Source organism: Salmo salar, chromosome 14 (genome assembly GCF_965601325.2).
Source record: "Salmo salar chromosome 14, fSalSal1, whole genome shotgun sequence".
Taxonomy (NCBI): domain Eukaryota; kingdom Metazoa; phylum Chordata; class Actinopteri; order Salmoniformes; family Salmonidae; genus Salmo; species Salmo salar.
In genome coordinates, this window is record NC_138304.1 from 31,414,878 (window position 1) to 31,434,026 (window position 19,149).

The 19,149-nt window shown below is 43.3% G+C and overlaps 2 protein-coding genes across 2 annotated transcripts; one reads left to right on the top strand and one right to left on the bottom strand.

Annotated features, from left to right (window-relative positions):
• The first annotated feature begins 679 nt into the window (after positions 1-679).
• On the top strand, positions 680-9,880 carry igfbp-3b1 (insulin-like growth factor binding protein 3 paralog B1). The gene is given in 4 exon segments (NM_001279167.1): positions 680-1,049; positions 3,426-3,691; positions 7,029-7,148; positions 9,755-9,880. Coding segments are annotated over 4 exon segments (882 nt in total).
• A 3,147-nt stretch (positions 9,881-13,027) lies between these two features.
• On the bottom strand, positions 13,028-19,126 carry igfbp-1b1 (IGF binding protein 1; the record flags this gene model as incomplete). The annotated part of the gene is given in 4 exon segments (NM_001123624.1): positions 13,028-13,144; positions 13,315-13,443; positions 18,466-18,605; positions 18,778-19,126. Coding segments are annotated over 4 exon segments (735 nt in total), but the record flags the coding sequence as incomplete, so codon positions are not given.
• Positions 19,127-19,149: the final 23 nt, after the last annotated feature.

A 19,149-nucleotide genomic window follows, 5' to 3' on the forward strand; every position in this document is an offset into this window, starting at 1 on the left:
ATCCACAACCATCCGTTTCAGAATTAGCCTTTCAATGATTTAGAAAGAAATAAAGTTCGATTACTTTATTTGATTACTTTATTTGCACACCAAAACATATGTTTTATTTATTAAGCTACTTTTTTCATCGAAACTTCTAAGCAAGTTGTTTCATAAAATATCAGTGATGAAGTTAAGCGGCAGGCAGTTAGCAGTACAAACAATAACAATGCGCCTGTTTCGGCAAACAGCGGACGGAGATGGGGTTGGAGAAATATAACCACTCTCAAATTCATAGACAGATCTATGGATCCAAGGACTGACCATTAATGATAGCAACATTATAGTTTTAACCATGTTTTGAGTCTATATAGTGCTTGTTAACGTTTACTTTGTTTACACACATTGGAATAAAAAAGCTTACATACTGATGGGGTTGAACTAAGCTCATGAGGCATTTAAAAGTGATATTATTGGGTGCATATTAATGTATGTACAAACATGTATGTAGCAACTGCTGATTCCCCCTTTAAAGCAATCCCACACACAGGCAACTCATTTGAGGGGGTGTGACATTGCAGTGGATGGCTCTATATATTGAGACGTTTTGTCTAAAGTGGCTTCATGTGAATTAGGTACGCATCAACAGCAGAGTTAAATTTAGGACAATACGCACCACGACCTACCCGAAATCATTACAATGGAGACCTGTTATCGTACACTTTGGATGACAGTTGTTCTGGCATTGATTACGCGGAGATCAGCCGCGGTAGGGCCGGTTATCCGGTGTGAACCTTGTGATGCTGGAGCCCGGCTCCTGTGCAAGCCGTTGCCCAAGGACTGCACCGAGAGAGTTCGCGAAACTGGCTGCGGGTGCTGCATGACTTGCGCGCTGGCATTTGGACAGCCGTGCGGGGTGTACACGGGGAGATGTGGCTCCGGGATGACATGCCAGCTGCAGCCCGGCGAGACGAAACCTCTCCAAGCTCTGCTGGAGGGACGAGGACAGTGTGCGATTGCGACCATTAAAAGATCCACCGCTGCTTTACCTGCCGTCAATGAGATACAAGGTAAAGGCCAAGATGATGACGCAGTTTGGAAATGTTTTTACGCATGGTTTGCCAACGGAATATTATATTGTTATAATAATGTCGCCTGTAAAAATATAGATAACTTTGCTTGTCATCAAACATCTGCATGCAAGGTAGCCTAAAGTATAATTTATCACCTTGAGCTATCCGGTTAGATGAAGCCAGCCTGTGCGTAATATATCCAATATTGACACAATTGGATGGACACAATTATACTGTCTGTTTTTATTATGGTGAATTCCACAGCAAGAATGGTCTTTTGCAATTTGAATTATTGATATAATGGTTTTAACTCATGATCTGGTTGATATCGATGTTTGACCCTGTAATTTTGCTGTATTCCTCTCTATGATTCTTTCATCAATTTTCTAACTGGGACTGTGTGATACAACTGGGACTGTGTGATACAACTGGGACTGTGTGATACAACTGGGACTGTGTGATAAAACTGGGACTGTGTGATACAACTGGGACTGTGTGATAAAACTGGGACTGTGTGATACAACTGGGACTGTGTGATACAACTGGGACTGTGTGATAAAACTGGGACTGTGTGATACAACTGGGACTGTGTGATACAACTGGGACTGTGTGATACAACTGGGACTGTGTGATTAAACTGGGACTGTGTGATTAAACTGGGACTGTGTGATACAACTGGGACTGTGTGATAAACTGGGACTGTGTGATACAACTGGGACTGTGTGATAAACTGGGACTGTGTGATAAACTGGGACTGTGTGATAGAACTGGGACTGTGTGATAAACTGGGACTGTGTGATAAACTGGGACTGTGTGATACAACTGGGACTGTGTGATAAACTGGGACTGTGTGATACAACTGGGACTGTGTGATAAATGGGACTGTGTGATACAACTGGGACTGTGTGATACAACTGGGACTGTGTGATAAACTGGGACTGTGTGATACAACTGGGACTGTGTGATACAACTGGGACTGTGTGATACAACTGGGACTGTGTGATACAACTGGGACTGTGTGATAAACTGGGGTTCTGTGATACAACTGGGACTGTGTGATACAACTGGGACTGTGTGATAAACTGGGGTTCTGTGATACAACTGGGACTGTGTGATACAACTGGGACTGTGTGATTAAACTGGGACTGTGTGATTAAACTGGGACTGTGTGATACAACTGGGACTGTGTGATAAACTGGGACTGTGTGATACAACTGGGACTGTGTGATACAACTGGGACTGTGTGATGAACTGGGACTGTGTGATAAACTGGGACTGTGTGATACAACTGGGACTGTGTGATAAACTGGGACTGTGTGATAAACTGGGACTGTGTGATACAACTGGGACTGTGTGATAAACTGGGACTGTGTGATACAACTGGGACTGTGTGATAAACTGGGACTGTGTGATACAACTGGGACTGTGTGATACAACTGGGACTGTGTGATAAACTGGGACTGTGTGATACAACTGGGACTGTGTGATAAACTGGGACTGTGTGATACAACTGGTACTGTGTGATACAACTGGGACTGTGTGATACAACTGGGACTGTGTGATAAACTGGGACTGTGTGATACAACTGGGACTGTGTGATACAACTGGGACTGTGTGATAAACTGGGACTGTGTGATACAACTGGGACTGTGTGATAAACTGGGACTGTGTGATACAACTGGGACTGTGTGATACAACTGGGACTGTGTGATACAACTGGGGTTATGTGATACAACTGGGACTGTGTCATACAACTGGGACTGTGTGATACAACTGGGGTTCTGTGATACAACTGGGACTGTGTGATACAACTGGGGTTCTGTGATACAACCGGGACTGTGTGATACAACTGGGACTGTGTGATACAACTGGGACTGTGTGATAAACTGGGGTTCTGTGATACAACTGGGACTGTGTGATACAACTGGGACTGTGTGATAAACTGGGGTTCTGTGATACAACTGGGACTGTGTGATACAACTGGGGTTCTGTGATACAAGGGTTTCATGAAGATTATTGATTGAATGAGTCTGGAATTATTTGACAGATGTCAATATTTATTTCAAACTACACTGTGGTTTCCAATTGTAAATCAAAACTAATTTACATTTTGTAATTTTGTAATGTCATCTGATCTCTCTACCCTCCTCTCTTCATCAGTAATTAATGTGCAACTATTATTAGCTTGGATGAACTTCGAGTGAAAAACCCCCACCCGAACCAGCACAGATAGACCATTCACATGATTCACATGATCCAAACATATACCCATTAGTATTATTATACTAAATATTATACTTATAATGTATAATACTTAAAATAATTATGTAATTTTGGGAATGAAAATAATTGCCCCAAAATAACTTTTGGCAGAGAATGTGGATGGTACTCAGGAGGAGGAGCAAAACACCACCGCCCCAGTGATCCAAGCCCCCCAAGCCCTTTTCAGCACCAGCAGACCTCCTGTAGGCCCCCCCAGACTCCCCCACCACCCATCTCTCCTCCACCCTGTCAAGGCAGTGGTCATCCACAGGGAGCAGCTGAAGAGGGCCCGGAGCTATAAAATGGAGGAACTCCCTGGAGCTCACAGCACAGACCAACAAAACTTCTCCCTGGAATCCAAGCAGGAGCCAGAGTATGTGAGTACCAGGTCCACTGTTTTCCTTTCTCTAGGAACAGTCTTTCAGAAAATGTTCTCCTCTTCCTCCTTCTTCGCTCTGTGTTTTGGTGTTTTTCTCCTCCCTTCTCCTCCTCTCTCCCTCTTTCCTCCCCGTTTTCTCTGTGTTTTGGTGTTTTTCTCCGTCCGTCTGCGGGTGATGAAATGTTCTGGGTATGGGTACTGACGGCTGGCGGTGGCGTGGTGGCGGTAAATTGGCATGGCGGTGATTGGGTACAGTAGCTCTGCCTCTGGGTAACCTGTTGTTTTGCAGCAAGGCGTCCGCATGCCTCCTGGGGGAACGGAGGGGAGCGGTGGCGGTCTGGAGGGGAGCGCCGAGTCTCAGAGCAAGTTGATGATGGATTGGCCCTTTGCGTGTGCCTGTTTGGACTCGCCCTCCTCCCTCCTCTTTCAGTTTTTTTATCCTATCTTTGGCCCGGTGGCAGAGAAACGAGTGCAGCACAAGAAAATAACTCTGCCTTGATTTGCTTTGATCAGAGACTGGAGCTGGACTTGAGGATAAGGCCTGTCGGCTCCTTTCTAAGACCTCTTTGAATGGACCTTATCCCCTGGCCCTGGCCCTTTGTGTAAAGTGTTAGCTAGTTTCTAAACAGCTTTCAGCAAAGTGTAAGCCCTCACAAGGTGAATTCATTTCCTATTAGTTGCCTCTCTTTCTTCTTATCCCTAGTACCAACATTGTTTGGGTACTACTGAAGGGTAGTGCGGTAGTGCGTTAGGCTACAGATGGAGCTTGGTGTAGCCTAATGCTAATGATAGTATCCCTGTCTGCAGTGCAGATAGTCTGGGTAGCCATTTGATTAGATGTTCAGGAGACTTATGACTTGGGGGTAGAAGCTGTTTAGAAGCCTCTTGGACCTGGACTTGGTGCTCCTGTACCGCTTGCCGTGCGGTAGCAGAGTGAACAGTCTATGACTAGGGTGGCTGGAGTCTTTGACAATTTTTGGGGCCTTCCTCTGACACCGCCCGGTATAGAGGTCCTGGATGGCAGGAAGCTTGGCCCAGTGATGTACTGGGCCGTTCGCACTACCCTCTGTAGTGCCTTGCGGTCAGAGGCCAAGTAGTTGCCATACCAGGCAGTGATGCAACCAGTCAGGATGCTCTCGATGGTGCTGCTGTAGAACCTTTTGAGGATCTGAGGACCCATGCCAAATCTTTTCAGTCTCCTGAGGAGGAATACGTTTTGTCGTGCCCTCTTCACAACTATCTTGGTGTGCTTGGACCATGTTAGTTTGTTGGTGATGTGGACACCAAGGAACTTGATGCTCTCAACCTGCTCCACTATAGCCCTGTCGATGAGAATGGAGGCGTGCTCGGCCCTCTTTTTCCTGTAGTCCACAATCATCTCCTTTGTCTTAATCACGTTGAGGGAGAGGTTGTCCTGGCACCACACGGCCAGGTCTCTGACCTCCTCCCTATAGGCTGTCTCATAGTTGTCGGTGATCAGGGCTACCACTGTTGTGTCATCTGCAAACTTAAGGATGGCATTGGGGTCATGCCTGGCTGTGCAGTCATAAGTGAACAGGGAGTACAGGAGGGGACTTAGCATGCACCCCAGAGGGGCCCCTGTGTTGAAGATCAGCGTGGCGGATGTGTTGTTACTGTACCTACCCTTACCACCTAGCTTATTGATGAGCTTTGAGGGTACTATGGTGTTGAACGCTGAGCTGTAGTCAATGAATAGCATTCTCACATAGATGTTCCTTTTGTCCAGGCGGGAAAGGGCAGTGTGGAGTGCAATAGATATTGCATCATCTGTTGGGGCGGTATGCAAATTGGAGTGGGTCTAGGGTTTCTGGGATTGACACTTTGCCTGTTTAATGGTTCGTCGGAGGGCATAGCGGGATTTCTTATAAGCTTCCGTGTTAGAGTCCCGCTCCTTGAAAGCGGCAGCTCTTGCCTTTAGCTCAGTGCGGATGTTGCCTGTAATCCATGGCTTCTGGTTGGTCACTGTGGGGACGACGTCATCGATGCATTTATTGATGAAGCCAATGACTAATGTGGTGTACTCCTCAATGCCATCGGAGGAATCCCAGAACATATTCCAGTCCGTGCTAGCAAAACAGTCCTGTAGCTTAGCATCTGCTTCATCTGACAACTTTTTCATTGATCTAGTCACTGGTGCGTCCTGCTTTAATTTTTACTTGTAAGCAGGAATCAGGCGGATAGAATTATGGTCAGATTTGCCAAATGGAGGGCGAGGGAGAGCTTTGTATGCGTCTCTGTGTGTGGAGTAAAGGTGGTCAAGAGTTTCTTTTCTCTCTGGTTGCACATTTACCATGCTGATAGAAATGTGGATTTATGTTTCCCTGCATTAAAGTCCCCGGGTACTAGGAGCGCCGCCTCTGGGTGAGCATTTTCTTGTTTGCTTATGGTGGAATACAGCTCATTCAATGCTGTCTTAGTGCCAGCCTCAATCTGTGGTGGTATGTAAACAGCTACACAAAATACATATGGAAACTGTCTAGGTAGATAGTGTGGTCTACAGCTTATCATGAAATACTCTACCTCAGGCGAGCAATAGCTTGAGACTTAGATATCGTGCACCAGCTGTTATTTACAAACATACATAATCTGCCACCCCTTGTCTTACCAGACGGCGCTGTTCTATCCTGCCGGTACAGCGTATAACCAGCTATCAAACAGTATGTTGATAGTGTCACCGTTCAGCCACGACTCCGTGAAGAATAAGATATTACAGTTTTGAATGTCCCGTTGGTAGTTTAATCTTCCGCGTAGGTCATCGATTTTATTCTCCAAAGATTGCACGTTTGCTAGTAGAATGGAAGGAAGTGGGGGTTTATTCGATCACCTACGAATTCTCAGAAGGCAGACCGCCCTCTGGCCCCTTTTTCTTCACGCAAATCACGGGGATCTGGGCCTGTTCCCGAGAAAGCAGTATATCGTTTGCGTCGGCCTCATCAGACTCGTTAAAGGAAAAAAAGGATTCTGCCAGTCCATGGTGAGTAATCTCAGTCCTGATGTCCAGAAGTTACTTTCGGTCATAAGAGATGGTAGCGGCAACATTATGTACAAAGTAAGTTAAAAAATAAGTTACAAACAACGCAAATAAATGAACAAAATAACACAATCGGTTGGGGACACGTAAAACGTCAGCCTTCTTCTCCGGCTCCATTGTTCCTAGAGATTGAATTACACTGTACCAAGTAAGCACACTTTTGTGGCTTCTGTTAGTTTCACTGTTCGAATAGGATAAATACATTATTTGAGCTGTATGTAATAGACAGAGTGCTTTGGATTGGAAGAGGTAATATGGGTCATTATAGTCTGTGTGTGTTTAGGGTCCCTGTCTTAGAGAGATGGAGAGTGTCCTTAAAGGACTGAAGATCACAGACATCCTCAACCCCAGAGGCTTCCACATCCCAAACTGTGACAATAAGGGCTTCTACAAAAAAAAACAGGTAAGGAAATCCTACAAACACACCGTAGGGATAAAGATGCCATTTTATGAGTCAGTCCCCCACGCTCCTTGGCATTACCCGAATGTGTCAAAGCCATGCTTCCACCAAGGAACACGAGCCCAGATACCAGACCCACCTATTTGAACAGTGTTATAAAGGCCAGGAAAGTCACCCCCATTGAACATAATCTTCCCACTTACCCTTTCTTCATCAATGAAGATTGTAATGTCAGTGGCTCATCATGCGTACTAGATTCATATCTGGAGCAGATCCATTCCTCCAGATCTGCTTCACTAGTTCTTAGAGCCTCATCACTTCTCAGCCACACCATTTGGGGTTGGCTCTGGAGACATGGAACCACAGACCCCAGCAAGCACCCAGCGCGGCTCAAACAGCGGCCATTTAACGTGAACCCTCCCAGGGAGACAGACGTCAAGGTGGCCGCCGGCACCCGCTGCTCGCTCCCCATAATTGCCAGACTTTTGAAAAAGCAGTGCCGAAAATAGAATCTTCAGCCATTTCAAACATTTGCGTGGTCCTGGTCCGCCCACAATAGGTTTATAATAAATGAGTGTCCCTGACGCGTTCATATGGAGGCACTTAGTCCACCAGCGCCATCACGGCACCCACCAAAAACAAAGCAACATTTCTATTACATGCCACAGCACTGAGTCTCCTGCCTAATGGACGTGCTTCTGTTTGACCTGCAATCATCTCATAACCAGCTATACCAAAACGCCAGGCTCATTGTCTTTGTTTATATAAAATGTACGTTTGTGTCTCCTCAGGGATGGCAGGCAGGGAGGGAATGGCAGACATTTAATGTCTGGGAGTTTACTTCTGCGGTTCCCATGAGTCTCAGACCCAACATGTCTTATTAACTATAAACGTATACATAGTTTGGAGGAGGAAGTAAAGCATGTGGAGTTAGATGGTGGAAATGGTAAAGCGATTATGCATGAGAGGTGCATTTAAAAGAGCTTTTAATGCAGCTTTTAAATGCATTTTTCCAGGTTTTGTCTTCTTTTTATTACTTTTATTAGATTCCCAAGCTACTATTTAGTGGAGTTATTCTTTGACTCCAATGTTTCAACTTTTTAATGACTTTTTCCTGAAAATGTGACTTAAGCTCTCAGCATGTGTACTTTAATCAAATTATGCTACTTGATTGGTCATATAGATGAAATTATAATAAAACATAATTTGTTCGGAGAAGGGAAATAACATGATAATGGGTGCCAATATTAGAGAGTTAAGTTACAGTAGACAAGATAGTCATATTTTGACTGGACAGTCCATTACATAAACTCTACGGTACCACATCGCTCTTACAGGGTTGAGCCTATGCTATGGTCTCTGGGGTCAGATACCTAGACACATGTAATATCAAGCAGAGAAAGGACTGACTTCCATTCTGATGAACTCTTTTAGAGAGCGACGCCATTTGTTCGCCTTCCTTTGCCCTTCAAATTAATGCCTGCATGTTTTACTAGAGAGGACTCTGACCTTTAGTCAAATTGGCAGTAAAATAACAGCCCTTGGGTTGCTCCGGAGACTCTGTAAGTCATTTGTAGTACCCATAATTTGGAGCTTTGGGGTATAATCAGCAACAGATGATTTGTACTGGCCACCAGCTCACTGAAAATAGATATTGGGTCTCAGTTGTTCACAAACGGGCCTAAGCAAATATTTGACCAGGTTTCTGTTTATCTTAAAGCTCTCTATATGTGTGTGGAACTGGAGGTAGACCGTAAAAGCAGCTGAAAATACCACCAGCATGCATCCCATGGCCAAGTCTCCTCAGGTCTTCAGCACAAAATGGACGTTAATGTCCTTAACCATTTCATGTCCCACTTCCTCAAGTCATTTTAGATGGCCATTGTGCTAGATGACTATTGGTAATTATGTACTGTACAAGCCTAAATCTTTTTATTGTACTTTCTCTCCATGTAAGTCTCTCTCTCCCTCTCTCTCTGTAACTTTCTCTCTGTAACTCCATCCCTCTCTCACTGTAACTCTCTCCCTCTCTCGACATAACCCTCTCCCTGTAACTCTCCCTCTCTCTCTGTAACTTTCTTGCTGTAACTCTCTCTCCCTCTCTCTCTGTAACTCTCTCTCTCTCTTTAACTCTCTTGTTGTAACTCTGTAACTCTCTCCCTGTAACTTTCTCTCTGTAACGCTCTTGCTGTAACTATCTCCTTCTCTCTCTAACTCTCTCTGTGTAAATCTTTCTTGCTCTCTCCCTCTCTCTCTGCAACTCTCTCTCTGTAGCTTTCTCTCTGTAACGCTCTCTCTCTCTGTAACTTTCTCTCTGTAACTCTCTCGCTGTAACTATCTCCCTCTCTCTCTTTAACTATCTTGCTGTAACTCTCTCCCTTTGTAACTTTCTCTCTGTAACTCTCTCACTGTAACTCTCTCCCTCTCTCTCTGTAACTCTCTTGTTGTAAATCTCTCTCTCTGTAACTCTCTCTCTGTAACTCTCTCGCTGTTAATCTCTCCCTCTCTCTCTGTAACTCTTTCTTGCTCTCTCGCTCTCTCCCTCGGTCTCTGTAACTCTCTGTTTCTCTCTCCCCCTTTCTCTCTCTCCCTCTCCCTCACACACACAGTGCCGTCCATCCAAGGGCAGAAAGCGAGGGTTTTGCTGGTGTGTTGACAAGTATGGGCAGCCATTGCCAAGTTTCAACGGGAAGGAGAGAGGAGACACCCAATGCTACAACTCTGAGAGCCAATAAGACCTGAGCGGCAAGAAGGAACCAGAGAGAGAGAGAGAGAGAGGCGGAGAGAAAGAAAAGGGAGCCATGAACACACAGAAAAACTATGAAGATATTGGGATCCAAAAGGGTCCAAAATGGCTGGGCCTGGACGTGTTGGCTGGCATTGATGATACTTCGGCCAACAGGACCGTATGGAAGGCAGGGCTGGAGGAGTGGCTTGAGAAGAGGACTCATCCAATCACACTCCTTGTGTCCAACACACATCCTCCAATGCTATGTGCTGCTCCTATGCACTGTAAGCAGTGTGTGGATGGATTCTCCATAGACAGAGGGCAGTACTTCTAATAAGGACAAATTAGATAATTAATTCCATTACAGAGGGCTAGCCTTGATGATTACAGACTTGATGACAGAGACTCATATACAGTAATTTTGTATGTTTGATATGTTACTGTATGTATTTGTGCGTGTGTGTGCGTGTGTGTGTGTGTGTGTGTGTGTGTGTGTGTGTGTGTGTGTGTGTGTGTGTGTGTAAAAAATACAAGTGTGTCTATCTGTGTAACCGCTGGTGTGTGACCACCCTGTGGCACAGTACAGTACAATGTCATAAAACGCCTTCCCACTTTGTGCCAGAGGATACATACATCAGCTTTTAGTCCAACCTGTATCTCACTGCAGCATCCCTGCCCTTTCCTCAGGACCCTTTAAGGGAGTTGACTATAAAGCTGGATATTGTTCTCATCTTCCCTATGCAACTCATATACATCTTCATGTAAGTACATTCCCTATACTTCCACCAGTGGAACATACAGTGCATTCGGAAAATGTTCAGACCACTTGACTTTTTCCACATTTTGTTACGTTACAGTCTTATTCTAAAATGTATTAAATAGTTTTTTCCCTGTCATCAATCTACACACAATACCCCATAATGATAAAGCTAAAACAGTTTTTATTTTTATTTTAGCAAATTTATAAAAAGTAAAAAACTGAAATATGACATTTACGTAAGTATTCAGACCCTTTAATCAGTACTTTGTTGAAGCACCTTTGGCAGCGATTACAGCCTTGAGTATTCTTGGGTATGACGCTACAAGCTTGGCACACCTGTGTTTGGAGAGTTTCTCCCATTCTTTCCAGATCCTCTCAAACTCTGTCAGGTTCGATGGGGAGCGTCGCTGCACAGCTATTTTCAGGTCTCTCCAGAGATGTTCAATCGGGTTCAAGTCCGGGCTCTGGCTGGGCTAGTCAAGGACATTCAGTGACATCCCGAAGTTGCTCCTGTGTTGTCTTGGCTGTTCTTAGGGTCGTTGTCCTGATGGAAGGTGAACCTTCGCCCCAGTCTGAGGTCCTGAGTGCTCTGGAGCAGGTTCTCATCAAGGACCTCTCTGTACTTTGCTTATCTTTCCTTCAATCCTGACTAGTCTCTCCCAGTCCCTGACGCTGAAAAACATCCCCACAACATGATGCTGCCACCACCACCATTCTTCACCGTAGAGATGGTGCCAGTTTTCCTCCAGACGTGACGCTTGGCACGTTTTTCTCTTTTCAGAGATTCCTTTTCACCATTTAGCTGTGCCTTGGTTAAAGGTCAATATTCTGTATGCTTGTATCAAAAAAGTGTATTTTTAACAAATAAATGCAGTAAAGTTGACACCAGCTTCCATGGCTATGTGATTTACTTTTGTAAGTGTGATGTCTGAATATACTTAACATTTCAAAATGTCCATGATCCTTATTGATGATGCTGAGATTCTGAATACTTTTAGTTCACAATTATAACTTGATATCCCTCATAACTATTGCCACTAGAGGTTCTGTTAAGGCTTGATGCAGAAGTAACCCTGCATGTTGCTAGCTCTGGAAATGTTTTTAATTCCCACCAGGGTTGTGTCCAAAATTGTACCCTGTTCCCTATGTAGTGCACTACTTTTGACCAGGTCAATAGTAGCGCACTAGAGGGAATAGGGTACCCTTCTAGACTTTACCCAGGAGTCTTTTCTCATAATTTGTTGAGAACCAAGTGTTCCCACAACCTCGGGGTTAAAGCCAGGGGATATACAAGAACCTCTGTTACACGTTTCCTCACAAATAAATACTTAATTTAATGAAGTCACTGGTGTCTTCATTCAACTCTCTCCAAACTTGCCGTGTCTTAATATGTCCTATGCTACAGAAACATGCTCTAAACACAAACATTGAGGTTAATGTGTTTATTGGAAGCACAAAATTACAGAGTAACTAACATAGGCTATAAATGATTTGTAACAAACCAAACAAAAAGTAATAGCAGCATATCTCATAACATATTTCTGACTTGCTGTCAGGAATAGTTTGACATATAATAAATACAGACATTTCATCAAACAAAAGAGAACTTCCTTTCAGACAAATGAAACAATTACCTCACATGAGGGTGGTGTACGTGCAGAAAGTTGAGAGAAAGAACTGTCCCAAAAAACATCTGCTAAACCAGAAGACCTGCACAGACCAGTAGAGGTAGATGAAGACAGAAAAACTCCCCCAAAACCAAACAGGGGCTTGGATGAGCAGTGATATGTTTGTGCCTGGCCACCAGATGCATACTTGTGGAACTTTAAGTATTTCCCCGATACCCATTGAGGAAATGTCAATGAGAATACCTTCCGAAACTGTCAACATGTTGAATGAATGAATGGCTGTGTTGTTTCATTTACTGTTCACGGGTCCACCTGGTTGAATGAATCAAAAACAGATTCTGAAGACCCTGAACTGGGTTTGGCAGAGCTGGAGACCTGTGGTCTTCAGAGATGGAGTTATTTAGTCAGAAACACAAATGCATACACTGTTGCCCTATTTACAATTAGAAAATAGGAAACATAAATAATCTAAAAATTACAAATGGTTCATACTAGTAAGCACATACACGTTTTGAATAAATAAGGTGTGATACGTCACGTAAATAAATTAAAGAGTAATTACATAAAAAAATGTGTGCTTATTTGAATGAGTGTGTATTTGTACGTGTTTGTAAAAGAAAGCCAGTATATATGATGTGGATGTGTGTAGGTTTGAGGGCACCTATATGTGTGTTTAAGCGGAGTAAAAAAGACTCTGTATATTTGTCAATACGTGTGCCTGCATGTGCCTGTGAATGTGGGTCAGAGTGTCCATGATTTAGTGAGTGAGCTCCAGCTGGCACTCTAAGCCTCCTAGTAGATAATTGGACCCCGGAATCTTCTTCCCATTCCAGGAGAACACACACCAACACCTGGCAGGGGGTCCCACCAGAGACGACTCACACTAGAACACAACAGAAGAGGGGGCAATATATTCAGTTACATGGATCAACTTCATTGCATTGATAAATGATTCCTGGTCAGATCACAAGAACAATCCCTGGTCCTACTATCAACCACTAATGAGCTAATGCTATTGCTAAACAAACCTACAGCTCTGGTGGTATGCCTTACCTGCTTGGCCTTGTAGAAGCCATGTTTGTCACAGTTGGGTAGGTAGAAGTTGGTGAACTTCTCTCCTAGTTCCTGCTGAGAGCTGGTTATCTTGTCCAGAGCTGCATGCAGCTCAATGTGGCAGGGACCCTGGGGATTAGACAAAGAGAACAGTCAACATCTGATACAATACATACTGTATAATAAACACAGCAAGATGGACATAGAATACATTATGAAATCAAATCAAACTCTATTAGTCACATGCACCGAATACAACAGGTGTATACCTTACCGTGAAATGCTTACTTACAAGCCCTTAACCAACAATGCAGTTCAAGAAAGAGTTAAGAAAATATTTAACAAATAAAGCAAAGTAAAAAGTAATAAAAAGTAACACAATATAGTAACAATAACGAGGCTATAAATAGGGGACACCGGTACCGAGTCACTGTGCAGGGGTACAGAGGTTAGTTGAGGTAATTTGTACATGTAGGTAGGGGTTAAGTGACTATGCATAGATAATAAACGGAGTAGCAGCAGTGTAAAAACAAATGGGGGGGGGGGGTGGACAATATAAATAGTCCAGGTGGCTATTTGATTAAATGTTCAGTCTTATGGCTTGGGGGTAGAAGCTGTTAAGGAGCCTTTTGGTCCTTTACTAAGTTGTTATATCTGACTAAGAACATTAAATCCTGATGTGGTAAAATGCAAAGCAAATTTCATCTCAAGGGAATAACATTTTTTCATTGAGGCTGGGTAGTTTTAGTTAAAATGGCAACAGCTTCCTCTGGTGGCTAAGAGCTAAATTGACTTGAACTCTAAATTAGGTTCTCTCCACTAAACTACAGCTGAAGAAGAAGTCCGGGCCGTATAAAGCACCTGATTTAGGATCAGCCCTTACGAAAAAAGATTGCAGTCAGAGTGCAGTATAACTGCAGTATGCTGCAAATAATGTGTTCAATATACAAGTGTTTTTTTTTTTTACTACAGTAAAAGTGCAGTCTAACTGCAGTTTAATTGCATTACACTGCAGTTATTCAGCAATTACTGCGTCCAAAATATCACAGTCGACTGCAGTTGCTGCACTTTTACTGCTGTTTCAATACTCCAAATTTTTTTGTGAGGGAGTTTAGCCTTTTAGATCACAATGAATAAGATTACATGCAGATGGGGAGTACTGATTCCAGATCAGAAGCTTGATGCATATGTAAGTTGTGCCCACCTGTTCAACCATTACAGTCTGAATCACATTACGGTTATGTCCACGCCCCCACACATTTTGAAATGGCATTTTTGTCACCCCCAGTTTTATCATTGCAATGTGATACAAAAACCGGCAGTGTGCTTTAGGACCATGCGGACGCCTCCGAGCGGTCGGGTAGGATGTTTGGAGTGTTCAGCCTGCTGGATTTAGGACCTCGTGGACACCACAGAGCGGGCTGACAGGCTGTGTGAAGGCAAAGCTTCTGGAAGGCTGGCTGGACCAGCTTGAGAGAGTTGAGTATAGTTCATTGTGTATGTGTTGCGCTCTTTCACCGAGTTGTAAAAGCAAGCAGAGCAGAAACTGGCTACTATTTAGGTAAGGTAACTGCTGTTTAACTTAACAGATTTTTTTTTACTAGTGTTAATTTGCAGTGCTGAGCTAGTATTGTAACTGACATGTAACAATAGATAATGTTTCATCCCGTCTCGACTGAGGTGAGTGAATAAGCTATGCTAGTTACCACAGCCAGGTCAGCTCTAGCCTCCAGTTCTGTCAGACAACGATATGAGGTGGCTATTATTATTATGTAACAGCTGTTGTTTGTATGGAAATGTTTTGTAGCCTTTGTTTTGTCCCGTTTCAGAAGTAATTTAACTTGGCTAGCTATCGCCAGTTGATGTACCATTAGAGAGAGCTGTCCAAAGGTTGTTGAACGTTAGCTATTCTTTTTGCCTCAATCAAACGATGAAGCCATCGGCCAAACGATAGAATATTGATATTCTGACGTTTTTTTCAGTGCAATATGACTTTTATTAGTCAGTATGGCAATGTAATGTTAGTTTCCCTAGCCAATTCCCTACTTTTCACACTGGCATAGTAATAAACGGATCTAACATTATATGCTTTACTGTCATGGTGCACAGTAGAGGTCTGCGCAGGACTGATTTCTTCGTCCCGCTCCCGCACCTGCTTGCTTTCTGTCCGACTCCCACCCACTACTGCAAGAACTGGTCCCAAACCCAACCACAGTCCAGCTATGTTATTTTAGGTGTATGTGATGCAGCTCACTTGTCAGCCATGGTCCCAGCAATTTTGCACCCTATAGGAAATATCAAATGTACAAAAATAACTTAAGAAATAGGTTAAATTACCAAAGATTCTCACATGGCCCTTATATTGTATTACTAGGCTATGTCAGCCAATTTGCTAGATGTAGTTTGAAGAGAGCAGAGTTGGGTGATCAATATTTAGGCCTATTTCTAATCATAGGTCTATTTAGTAAGTAAATGTAACTGCCCCCCTGCCCATGCATAGACTACAGCCTACTCTATTTAATTGAGACTACACGTGCACCTGATTTCGCATGTGTGGCTACTGAACTGGAAGCAGCAAGAATGATGAGTGGCACTTGCTACATTTTGCATAGGCCTATAGGACATAGCCTACCATTTAGGAGGAACATTTGCTGGCAGAGACAAATAAATGGGTAATCAATACTTATTATAAATGAAAAGGTTCAACGCTAGCTCACCACTTAGCCTATGTGCATGTTATGCCTTTTCCTTTTCAATAATAATAAAAAAAAAAATGGATTGTACGTTAGACACACGTTGGTTGAACGCCTCCACTTCTTTCCATTATCAATATTTATTTACAGACACTGAAGTAAACTACAGTCTAATTGTATTTAAGTAAATTTAATATTCACTGCCATGGGATTCTCTGCCCATGTAGGCAGCCTAGTCTATTTCAATGAGACCACACTAACTAGGCGCACTTGAACTGTCACGCCCAACTAGGAGGGGTAGACTACTGAAGTTGAAGCAGCAGAGTGTGAATAATGCGAAAAACATGTGCTTTTAATACAATAGGTAGGCTAACTCATACAAAGCAGAAAGAGGACCGTTTCCAAATAATCTGTGCGACAACAAAACTATTTTAATTCTGACCCCTGCCCGCAGCATGAGAAATGCTGACAGCACCGCAATGATCTCAGTCAGGAACTGCAGTTCCTGCAGGAATCCCACGGGAATGCAGCCCTCTAGTGCAGTCAGTACACAACACTATGCTCATCATGTCTTAGCAGGATCAGATGGTGACATGGGTCCCAGCAGGGTCAGACAGCCAGGGAAGACCAGTCTACGGAGCTCAGGTGAATTTTGCAGTATATTAACAATATCAGTGAATGATACAAAGTTCCATCTTCAATTGATGGCTAGACTTACAGTAGCTACAGGACAGCAGCTGAAACTTAAAGCTACAGTCTGGGAATAATAGTCATTTCAATTATTGAACCATTGATTATATTCTTGGATAATATATATAATATATATTATATATATAATATAATACACTAAGGTAATTATTTGTCATGCCTCATTTTAGCAGGATCAGATGGTTACAGGGGTCTCAGAGTCAGACAGCCAGGGAAGACCAGTCTGTGACAGAGGTGAGGTGAATTTTTCCAGATACAACAATTCATTCTCTCTGTGTAGCAAACACTGGACAAGCCAGATGCTATTTTAAGTCTGTCTGACAAACCTCCAAAGTTGATTTCCAAACTGTTTCAAGGGTTGATAGAGGCTTTTCCTGATGTCACAAAACATGTAAAAGTAAAATGCGAGGAGGATCTGGTAGAAGCTATTGATGATGATGAATGGATACAGATATGTTTGAATGCTTGTCATGTTCATATCATCTCAGACATAAATGATTGCAGTTTAAGACCATCCATAGAACATACTATATGCCAGTGAAACTGAATTAGATGCACTCAGAAATGTCATTCCTCTTCTGGAGGTTTAAAAAACACAAGGGGACATATTTGCATATGTTATGGGCTTGTGAAGGCTGCATGGCTGAATTTTAGTAAAGAGTATGTTCTTTTGTTTCAGTATGACTACAGATTCTCCCTTCTCACTGTTGATACCGGAGACTTATCTGAAAAACGGTATCCATGCATGTACTGTACACTGGCTAAGAAAATAATTGCCATTAATTGGAAGGTTGGTTATCCTCCCACAATGTCAAGTTATGTATCACTAGATTTTATTTATTACAAGATTAAGGGCATAATGGGCAACTTTTATAAGGTCTGGATGCCTTATATGGAATACAGTACGACTAAAGGAGTCTGTATTGAAAAGATGCCCACTTCAGGGGAGATATCTATTTTGGCAATCCCTAGTTCCTGGGCTGCTCAGTCCTAGCCCTGGGGTCTGCCGTCCTGTGGGGTGTCACTCCTAATACACCCAAAACCAATTAGGAATATTTCACTAAGATCCTAAAGTTCAGTGGGTGTGTTGGGTTGGGGCGCTGCAGGGTGATGGACCCCTAGGAACAGGACCGGGCAACCCAGCTATATGGTGTGCAAATAAAAAGAGCTCTACAGTACTATTAGTCCTATGAGATTAATTATATGGAGGATTTGCTGTTTCTGTGTGTTAATGTATATTTGAGGTGTATGTCGTTTTTTTTGTTTTGTTTCCAAACCTTTCCCGTTGGGAATTAAACAAAATTAAAGGTGTGACCTGAGAAGGAAATTGTGTTGGGAAAGAGTTGAGTTATTGACTAGATTGGTCGGGGTGGCAGCTTGTGCTGGCTGAAATTTGATATAGTTGATGTCTTAACAAAGACAATCAAAAGTATTTTTCAAGAGTCGTTCATTTGTTAGGCTATTGGTTAAAGGTGTAACACAATATTTATTATTGAATTACCTTTGATCTAGTTCTGTCTTATTAACCACATAAACATATTTAATAAGGATCTCTTACCTAGCTTGATGACTGTGGGCATGTTTGCTTACTTTTTGTTATAGATTAGATTGTGTAAAAATGCAGGAAATTAGCTTTAGATGGCCACCAAAAATCTGGGGAGGACCCCCTGACTCCCCACCTGGTTATGTCCCCCCCCCCACTTCTAAAACCAAAGTGGCAGCCCTGCTTCAGATTGAAAACTGTGCATACCTGTTCCACCAGTTTCTTGCGGATGGTGTTGACCTTGGCCTTGATGCTCTCCTGAGCCCCCTCATTTTTGGTGTCAAAGGGGGTGTTGAGTCCCAGGAAGTAGGTTAGGGAGCTGTGGTCTGGCACCCCCTCTACTTCCTCTGTGGAGTAAGTATACCATGTTTTACACAAGTTAAGATTATATCTTTTTGATTATGTTGTCAAAAAAGGTTTAATTTGTAGATTGTCCAACATCTTTATAAGTAAGTAATAGCTGAAGGAAGGAATCAATGAATGAAAAACAAAAACATAAGGACAGAAAGCTGAGTCTACCTTGTCCCTGGTCCTCAGTGCAGATGGCCTGTCCTCTGGTGAGGGAGTGGAGGGGTCTGGGATCCCCAGGTCTTGGGCTGCATTTTAACCCCTGAGCACAGTGGGCTGTGTATACCCCACAGGAGGCCCCCTTCTCCAGGGCACATGCCAAGCAGCAGCCACAGCCTGGCTCCCTTAGAACCTGCTTGCAGTCTGGGGAGATGGCCGGGCATTCATCCAGTTTCTCCTGGGTACAGGGGGCACAGCGAATAGGCTCCGGGCCCACCACAGGGGAAGACTGGGCCAGAGAGGTCAGGAGGGACAATGACATTGCTGCCAGCAGGGTCAACTTCTCATATAATCTGAGCATCTCGAATCTTCAGGTGTAGAAAG